This window comes from Gaeumannomyces tritici (assembly GCF_000145635.1).
Source record: "Gaeumannomyces tritici R3-111a-1 unplaced genomic scaffold supercont2.131, whole genome shotgun sequence".
NCBI classification, from domain to species: Eukaryota; Fungi; Ascomycota; class Sordariomycetes; order Magnaporthales; family Magnaporthaceae; genus Gaeumannomyces; species Gaeumannomyces tritici.
Window position 1 is genome coordinate 1 of NW_008804675.1, and position 8,486 is coordinate 8,486.

Consider the following 8,486-nt stretch of genomic DNA (forward strand, 5'->3'; position numbering starts at 1 on the left):
GGGGGGCTACGTAATAGACATATTAACAAGGGCTATGCTACCAATGGTGGGCACCAGAATTCCGGAGGTGTGGTTGCGAGTGGGAGCGAAACACGGCTGACTCCCCGAGCAAAGGTGATGGCTGCAGAGATCGGCACATTTATTTCGAGCAGTGTATTGCCAATGAGGAACTGATGAAATATACTAGAACTGCTCGCCAGTGCAAGAAAACCACTCGTCCAGACATATACGGAGCAGATAGATATCATCCCTTCGACAAGGCCCGATACCCTAATCCTGCCTGTCTACAACGAGATACACCCTCCAGCGCTGTCCTCCAGGAAGATGCCGCCGTAGATCAGGCCCTCGTTTATGTTCCTCGACTGGTACCCGGAGTTGACCACGTCGTTCGTGCCCGTCGGCTTCTTGAGCAGCCCGAGCTGGTACTGCCCCTTGCCCGAGTTGTCGTTCTGGACCGCGTTTGTGACCGACTTGAGCGGCTCATCGCCCTTGGAGTAGTACACCTGGAGCGTACTGATTTGTTCGGTCGGTGTTTTCCCCGGGACGGTGCGACGGTTCACCGTCAGTACACGCTCCCGATTACGGCCGCAGGCCAGACGGGGGTGGACAAAAAAAAAGAGAAGGGGCGGGGGCTTACTTCTTGGTGTAGTCGATCTTGATGGCAAAGTTGTTCCACGCGGTGTTGTCCACCTTTGTCGACCAGATTTGCCGGTTCTGCCGGTTGAGTATCTTGAACGTATCTCTGGGCAGCGACGTCTGTCCGAGGATGGTGCCCATCTCGAAGTTGAACTGGTTGGCAGAGTAGTCCGACGTCTCATGCCAGACGTTCTACAGGAGAGAGAGATATCGTATCAGCCAGTAGAACCAAGATGCTGAAACCTGGTACCTATGTATACATGAACGAGCAGAGAGGAGGAGCAGAAACCCACCAGATACTCGTGGCTCAGGTTAAGCGCCCGCCCCGGGTCAATCTTGACGCTCCAGTGCAGCGTCCTGACCCCCGCGCTCCCCTCCCCGCCCGTGTTGGAGTCCCCGTCGAACTGCAGCCCCGCCCTGCGGAAGCCCCTCTGGGTCTGGAAGATGGACCGGTCGCTCAGCGTCACCGTGATGGGCTTGTGCAGCGACGCGTTCTCGAACCGCGGCGGGCCGGCCGCCGCCGTCGGGAACTTTAGTATGTCGCTCCACAGCAGGCCCTCGCCCTTGACGTAGCCCGTCCCGAACGGCGAGCCCCGCCCGGGGCTGTCAAAGTCGGTCAGGGCCAGGGACGCGGGCACGCGCCCGTCGAACACGATGGGGCACTTGACCTCGGCGGCGCCGGCGACGGCTACCGCCACCGCCAGGAGAGCGTTTGCCAGGTGGCGGGCGAGTGTCATTTGGGGTAGGTACGTTGAAAGATGTGTTTGTTTTCTCAATGTGAAGGCGAAAAGGAAAACATGGGTTTCTGAATGGGAAAGAGAAAGCGAGAGTCACTGTTCGCATAGCGGCTGGGCGCTAAGAGATGGCTTGCAAGAGGGAGGAAGTTGTTGTGGCCACCCTTTTGGTGTAAAAGCAGAAACGGACCGTCCTGGACCGCATCCGCCGGCTGAATTGGGCCTCGGGGCGCCCTCATGAAATCAAGGGATAAAAAAAGGCTCAAATTGTTCCGCCTGCGAAAAGGAGGTCAACGGAGAGTGCTTCCGCTCTTCGGCATCATATGGCGGGGAGATGCGCGGCTGGACACCCGACAGCACAGGTCGTTTGTCTACCACCAAGCCACAGGTGACCCCAGTGCGGCAGCCACATCACAAGGAGCCAACCTTGAACGAGAGTGAGAGAGCAGAGACATCCAAGACCAGAGCATGATCAACAATCGAGTTGAAGGCACATCTTTGTTGTTAAATTCAATGTGTTTTACTATCATACATTTACAAACGCGTTTCTGTCACATGTGCAAGTAAAAGAGAAGAAATTAACATTCCCTCATTTCCTCCACGCCGCTCCCGAAGAGAAACCAGGGATCCGACGATAGCGCCCCCAAAATATAAACACTAACAAGGCAGCATCAAGATACTGCTGCGTCAAAACCCCGGAACCGATCTTTTGATATATCCTCCGGTCTACCTCCCTACTGCTTCGAACCGAGAAAAAAAATTTGTAAATGCCCATGGCGCTGTTGGCAGTGAAGTTGCGATAGCCATCATCACCAAGAACCATGCTGTGGAGGCATGGGCGGGTACGGGTTTCCCGCATTCGGCATGACGCCGCCGCCACTTCCAACCCTGAGCGAAGACTCAGGGCGAAAGTGGAAAACGTGGTGGCGGTGAACGTGCTCAACCGACTGGTATGGTTGGGCGACGGGAACTGGTGCTTGGGGACGGGCAGCCAAAGCCGGGACGGGCGCTGACACCGGGACGGTGCCCTAATAGCCGTACCCGGTCGGCTGGGGCGCAAAGCCATTAGCCCCAGCAAATGGCGCCGGGGAGGTCTGGCCACCGCCGCCAGGGCCAGCGGTGATCATGAGGCGGCCACCACCCAGAATGGGGGCGCTGTCTTCCTGCTTCTCCTGCTCGCGCTCCTTGGCCTTGCGGGCCTCGTTGTCGGCCTTCAGGATGGCCAGCTCCTTGGTCTGTTGCGAGAGCATGTTGATCATATATGGCATGGTGAAGTCGTGCAGACCATGGCGCCACGACATCTCCAGCACAAGGTCAGGCCGGATGAGGTCGTAGCATGCGTACAGCATGCCGACGTAGCACTCACGGTTGCCAATGTCGACAAACTATTGATACGGACTTGTTAGCAAATACACATCCTGGTATAGGAGGAGGAGGGGAGAGGGAATAGGCGAACTCACGTAACGCAGCAGTTCTTCAACAACCTCGGTCTTGCCCGACAGAGCGGCCGTCTCAATAGCATCCTTCCACAGCTTGTCCTGCTTGGAGAGAGCAATCGACTTCTCCCAGCGCTTGTTGCGGCGATAGATGCTCGCGGCAACCTGGCGGAAGAAGACAAGTTCATGCTTCTCCAGACGGCCGGCGAGCTCGACAGGTTCATAGTTGTCGTAGTTCTCGACCGAGTCCCTCAGGGTCTTGTAGTCTTCCTCCTCGATCAGAAGATCATTGATAGCGTCGTTGACGATGCGCTTGTTCTGGCTTTGAACGTTGAGCAGGAAGGGCTTGATAAGTGGTAGGTTGTCTGACTTCTGGAACATCTTGACCACACGGTTGACGTCGATGCGGGGCGTCAGGGCCTGTAGGAGGTCCGTGAGGAGTGACGGGTGCTGCTCGAGATAGAAGTTGATTGCCTTGAAGTAGATCTCCAGATTAGCAACCTTGACAATGATGTCCCGGAACTGCTGGTGCTCCCATGAGTTCTCAGGACGCTCAATGACCGACAGGGCGGCGTTGTCGAACTCGTCGTAGTGAACATAGCAGAAGACCAGCTCGGGCCAGAGGTTGGCCTCCTCGCACGCGCGGATCATCTTGGGCAGGTTCATCCTGCTCCAGAACAGGTTAAGATGCTCGATCAGACGCTGGGGATGGTACTTGGACAGAGCAATGCCCAGCTCGGTGAACATGCCCATGTGCGCCCGCTCCAGACCCAGGCCATTCTCCAGCAGGCTGATGAGCTCGTCGAAGAAGCCATTGCGCTCGTACTTCTTGACAAGTGCCTGCAGTTGCTCAGCATCAACAATCAAGTTGAGACCGCAGATCTGGGCCAGGCGGAATTCCTTCTTCTCCACACATGCCTCATGCACCTCCTTCCAGACCTTGATGCTGTTGGCTTTGCGGGCGCACTCGACCGCGGCCTGGTAGTCACTAAGGTGGACCAGAGTGGTGGCGAGCTTGGCCCAGTTGGAGATGCTCGTGTAGAAGATCTTGGCAGCCTCGAAAAAGCCCTCACCGTAAGCCTTGTCGCCCGACTCCTCGATGTTGGTGACGTTGGTGCCGCGCAGGAAGTCCTCGAGCTCGGACAGCTGGTCCAGACGAGCGTAGCTGAAGGCAAGTGCGGTGTCGATGGCGGGCTCGCGCAGAGTCTTACGCGCCATGCGTAGGTACTTGACCAAGTCCTCGTTCTTGCCAGCATGAGTGGCAATCTCGATGACCTCTGCATAGTTCTTTGGGTCCTCGGCCTTGATGTAAGACTCGATCGAATCGGTGACACGGAGGCCATCCAGCTGAGCCTTGGCAACCTTGCTCCACACCTCCGGGATATCGACATCCTCGGCATAAGCTTGAGCGCGGTCGATGCTAACGACGTGCTCGACAAGGACATTAACAGCACTCGTCTTATCATCTATCTTCTTGAAGATCTCGAACGCCTCCTCGTACAGCCCGACGTTGATGCAGACCTCGGAGATCTCCTGGGGGTTAAAGCCGTCCAGGCGGTGGATGTAGTCCATGACGCGAGACTTGTCTGCCTTGGCGGCGGTGAACATGAGAAGGTTCTGCAAGTTCTGGTTGTCACTGAACGGCGACGGCTCCAGCACAATCTTCTCCAGAAGCTCGATGAGCTCGCCCGGGAGATCGGCCTGAAGGAAGCAAGCGACAGCCTCCGAGACCTTAGCGGGATCTGTCGACTCCGGGACGGCCGTGGAGATGACCTGATCAACAACAGAGCGGCGGTGGATGTTGTTCTCGCTGAGGACAAACGTCCAGAGCTCACGGTCGGCACGCTCAAGCAGGTACCGAGCCTGAGCCTTGTACATGGAGTTCTCATTGGTGATGTTGACCAGCTCCAGGTCATTGCCGCCCTTGCGGTAGGCGATGTAGGCAAGATTGGGATCGCGCTTCTCGCAGTACTTGCCGACGACGAGCGAGTCGTACTGATCGTTCTCTTTGAGGAACTTCTCTGGGTTGTTGTTGGAGTCGATGTAGATCTTGGCCAGGGCGTTGAAGACAGCCTGCTGCTGGTTGCCGGCCTGGAGAGTAGCCTCCAGGAAGGGGAGCAGCAGCTTGAGACGGTTCCTCGTTTCGACTTCCGACACAAGCTCGTCAATGGGGATCGACGCCGAGTTGACCGTTGTCAGAAGGTTCTTGATGATGTTCTCATCACAGTCGACATCAAGCAGGCCACCGATAACGGCAGGGGTGCGTGCCGGGTTCACGCGCTGAACGTACACCTCAATCGACTTGAACTGCTGGTTCTGGTAGAGGTAGAGAACCAGGTCGTGGACGAAGTTGTAGCGGTCGCACACAATGATCAGAGGAAGCTGCTCCGTAAGCTTGGCCTCCTTGAGGAAGTTCTTGACCTTCTCGGCGTTGTAGTAGTTGCTGTCCCTGCAGATGCGCTCCACTTCGTTGAACTGGCCCATCTTGGTCGCAGCCTCGATGTACTTGAAATGTACATCGGCGTCCTCGCTCAGGTTCACGATGCTTCCCAGGTAGTAGAAGAGGCCTTCGGCAGTCTTATACTTCTCGAAAAGGTCAATCAGGTGCGTGGGGCCAAGCAGGTCTGAGTACTTGGTGGCCACCTGCACAACCGACTGCAGGTTCTGGCGAATGTTGTGCTTCATCATAGCGTCCAGGCAGTCCAGAGATTGCTCGACCGACAACTTGCCAAAAAAGTTGACGAACCACTCCGGGTTGAAGTTGGGTGTGCCCGCGATGCCCACAACGACGCGCTTGATGGCTGCCGGGTCCTCGTAAAGCTCCAGCGCCTTTTGGTGCAAGCCAGCCTGCTCGCAGAGGGTGGCGATGCGGCCCTTGTCGAAGTGTGAGAACATCTCGTTGCCGAGGATAGCGTCGGCAACCTGCGGCGCATTCATGAGGTTCATCTCAAGCAGACGGGTCTGCAGGTCGGCATGCTCGGGCTTGTTGTCCTTGAGAACATCAAGCAGGAAAGAGGTGGCCTGCTGGACCATGCTCTGGCCCTGGAAAACATCCACAACACGTGCAAGGTCTACCAGCGATCCACCTTCGTGGTTGGCTAGAGTTGACGCAAGCTCGGTGCCCTTGTCGGGGTTGACACGGACAATGTGCTGGAGCAGTTGGATCCAATCAGGTTGGTAGCCGGACTGGGCGCAGAACGGCAAGATTTTGTCGAACTGGCCAGTTTCAGCAAACCCAGCAACAACCTTCTGCGGGACGTTGGCCTTGAGGTAGATAACCAGGGCCATGTTGACATCGTGCGGCCGCACCATGTCGCCGAACTGCTCGGAGCAGTCCAGCTTGCCCTCCTTCAGCCATTTCTCAAGAAGTTGCTTGCGGTTCTGGGCCAGCACTGGCTGGGCCAGCTCAATGGTCTCGTGGCGGTTGAGGACTCCCTTGTCGAGCAGCAGGCCAAAGTACTGGAGGATGTACGACATCTGACCAGGCTGTGCCGGCAGGCGCTTGAACTTCTCTATCGTCTCAGCCGTCCGCAGGAAACCGCGGGGAGAACCGGCGGCGACCTTAGCAGCCTCCATGTAATTCCCCCCGTTGAACAGCTGCTCGAACTGGCGGGCGTACAGGTTGTCGGCTCCGGGCAGACCAGCGCGCGACGCCATCTTGATTGCCAGCTCGGTGTTGGCAGGGTTCTGCAGCAGGTACGAGACCATGGTGGTGTCGTCAATGGTGACAAAGAGCACCTGGCCTTTGCGGTTGATGCCGACGATGCCAGTGGACTCGCTGTCGGGGCAGGTGGTGAAGATCGTCTCGCTCGAAATCCGGTTCATGAAGATACAGGCGCCCGTCTCCAGGTCGTACAGGTGGATGAAGCCATACTTGGTGACCAAGTAGATGACGCCGTACTTCTGCGAGACCTGCAGAGCAACCGGGAAGTCGTTGACGGCCTCAGCGGGGAAGTAGATCTCGACGTTCTTCTTCGCAAAGGCCGGGTTGGCTTCAGGCTTGTCCACCTCAACGACATGTAGCTTAGCGCCATTGGCCGACCTCACAGCAAACGTGAACAGCTTGGTATCTTGCGGCGCGCCGTCCAGGCGAATGGTGCCAAACGCGGCAGCGTGGCCCTCAATCGACTGGCTGATCCCCCTGTCCTTAGAGTATAGCTGCATGTTGCCGACCACACGGCCCCCAGACTGAGCGATACCAACAACCACCATCCACTTGCTCTCGCCGTTAGCTCGGTAGTTGATGATTTGGTTTCCCTGTGGGCGCGATCCTGGCGTCAGTAAACCGTCCTGCGTGAAATCACCTTGTGCACTAGAGGGTTCTCACGCTCAGATTGTCATTGCGCGCAAACATCTTGACGGGGGCGGCCTGGTTGGGGTCAAAGACGTCCCAGTGGTAGACTGCAGCGTCCGTGACGAGACCTATGGTGGTGTCGCTGATCCACTTCCAAAAAACCACATCTTCGTTCATGGTCGTCGACTTGAGCTTGGCCTTCTGCTCCAGGTCAAAGATCTGCAGCGTCCTCGACTGGGCACGCAGAGCGATGACTTGTCTGGTGAAGTGCATGATGGCGCTGTCGGCCTTGATGGGCCGGCGCATGACATTGTTGCCATTCTTGAGATCGATGATGACAACCTCGGGCGACGCGCTATCGTTCTTCTTCTCGCGGATGCAGACGTACGAGTCTGATTCTAGTGTCTGTTGTCGCGCTCGGCTCGAGTCAGCACAGATAGCAGAGAGGACATTGGTAGCCCAGATACTCGGAGGGGCCGCGGTGGCGTACGCAAGAGTTAAACCCGATGGCTGAGGTATCGATGTTGACGCTGGAGAGCTGTAGCAGCTCGGTGAACTTGATGGGGAGCGGCGCCATTGTGAAGTTGGGCGCTGGGCCGCGCGTCAAGGAAGCCTTGCTTGGTCTGGCTACTCAAAACCAAAAAGAAAAAAAAAGTTCGCGACAAGGGCTCTGTGGATGTCAGGAAGCGCGGGGCGCTGGATGGGAGCCGAGGCTGTTGGGCGGTGCGCTTGCTGGAGGCTACGGAGATCGCGAAAATGGAAGCCGCGCGATTTGGAGCTGGGCGTGACGATCAGCTCTGCCGGATCGAAAAGAGAAGGCAAGGTATTAGGGTGATGGCTGCGGAAATGGCGACGCCGGGACAGAACGGAGTATCATCAAGCGTGAATCGTGGGATTGGGTTGTCTCTTGAGGGGGAGGGCTCAAGGACGTTGACGGGATGGAGAGGTGTTTGTTTGGTTTGTCGACAGCCAAATGTTGGATCAAGAGACCTGGCTTCCCATGCAGCCAGTTGGAGCTCAACTAGCGGCGGCGCCTGTTGCCCGAAATTTTGCCGTCCCCTTTCCTCAGCTGCGAAGCACGTGCCAGGTGGGCCCGCCAAAGCAATCAACAACGAAGGCGCCCCGCCCTGACCAAAAAAGTCTGGACCGCAAATTTTTTCCCCACCACCACAAAAAAAGGAGCTCATTCAATCTGCAATTATTTTACCCCCTGCATTTATAAAAAGCGAAAAACGTTATTGTGGCTATAAGTAATGCTTTTTGCATTAAAATAATTACAAATTCCTTAAACGCGTGTTTTTTTAGGTGTAGAATGCGGCGCGGGCATGTTGTTTGGCTTTGGTGCTGGTGCAATTGTGTTGGGAGAGGTAGAGTTTAGGTGGGGGA

At 56.6% G+C, this 8,486-nt stretch overlaps 2 protein-coding genes across 2 annotated transcripts; both read right to left on the reverse strand.

Moving 5' to 3' along the window:
* Positions 1–259: 259 nt before the first annotated feature.
* Positions 260–1,528, reverse strand: GGTG_14087 (hypothetical protein). Its single transcript, XM_009232014.1, has 3 exons — positions 930–1,528; positions 638–828; positions 260–513 (listed from the first exon to the last, which is right to left on the reverse strand). Exons 1-3 carry the CDS (start codon positions 1,371–1,373, stop codon positions 285–287), a joined length of 864 nt encoding a protein of 287 aa, XP_009230278.1. The 5' UTR covers positions 1,374–1,528; the 3' UTR covers positions 260–284.
* Positions 1,529–1,849: 321 nt separating this feature from the next.
* On the reverse strand, positions 1,850–8,109 carry GGTG_14088 (clathrin heavy chain). Its single transcript, XM_009232015.1, has 4 exons — positions 7,591–8,109; positions 7,134–7,505; positions 2,831–7,063; positions 1,850–2,755 (listed from the first exon to the last, which is right to left on the reverse strand). Exons 1-4 carry the CDS (start codon positions 7,675–7,677, stop codon positions 2,399–2,401), a joined length of 5,049 nt encoding a protein of 1,682 aa, XP_009230279.1. The 5' UTR covers positions 7,678–8,109; the 3' UTR covers positions 1,850–2,398.
* Positions 8,110–8,486: the final 377 nt, after the last annotated feature.

Bases quoted from the DNA above. Each gene is read 5' to 3' on its own strand.
- GGTG_14087 (XM_009232014.1), bottom strand. From the start codon at position 1,373: ATGACACTCGCCCGCCACCTGGCAAACGCTCTCCTGGCGGTGGCGGTA. The intron at 829-929 runs GTGGGTTTCTGC...TCTCTCCTGTAG, and splicing joins ACCTGAGCCACGAGTATCTG to AACGTCTGGCATGAGACGTC. The intron at 514-637 runs GTAAGCCCCCGC...CGAACAAATCAG, and splicing joins AAGATCGACTACACCAAGAA to TACGCTCCAGGTGTACTACT.
- GGTG_14088 (XM_009232015.1), bottom strand. From the start codon at position 7,677: ATGGCGCCGCTCCCCATCAAGTTCACCGAGCTGCTACAGCTCTCCAGC. The intron at 7,064-7,133 runs GTGAGAACCCTC...TCGCGCCCACAG, and splicing joins CGCGCAATGACAATCTGAGC to GGAAACCAAATCATCAACTA. The intron at 2,756-2,830 runs GTGAGTTCGCCT...CCGTATCAATAG, and splicing joins TTGAAGAACTGCTGCGTTAC to TTTGTCGACATTGGCAACCG.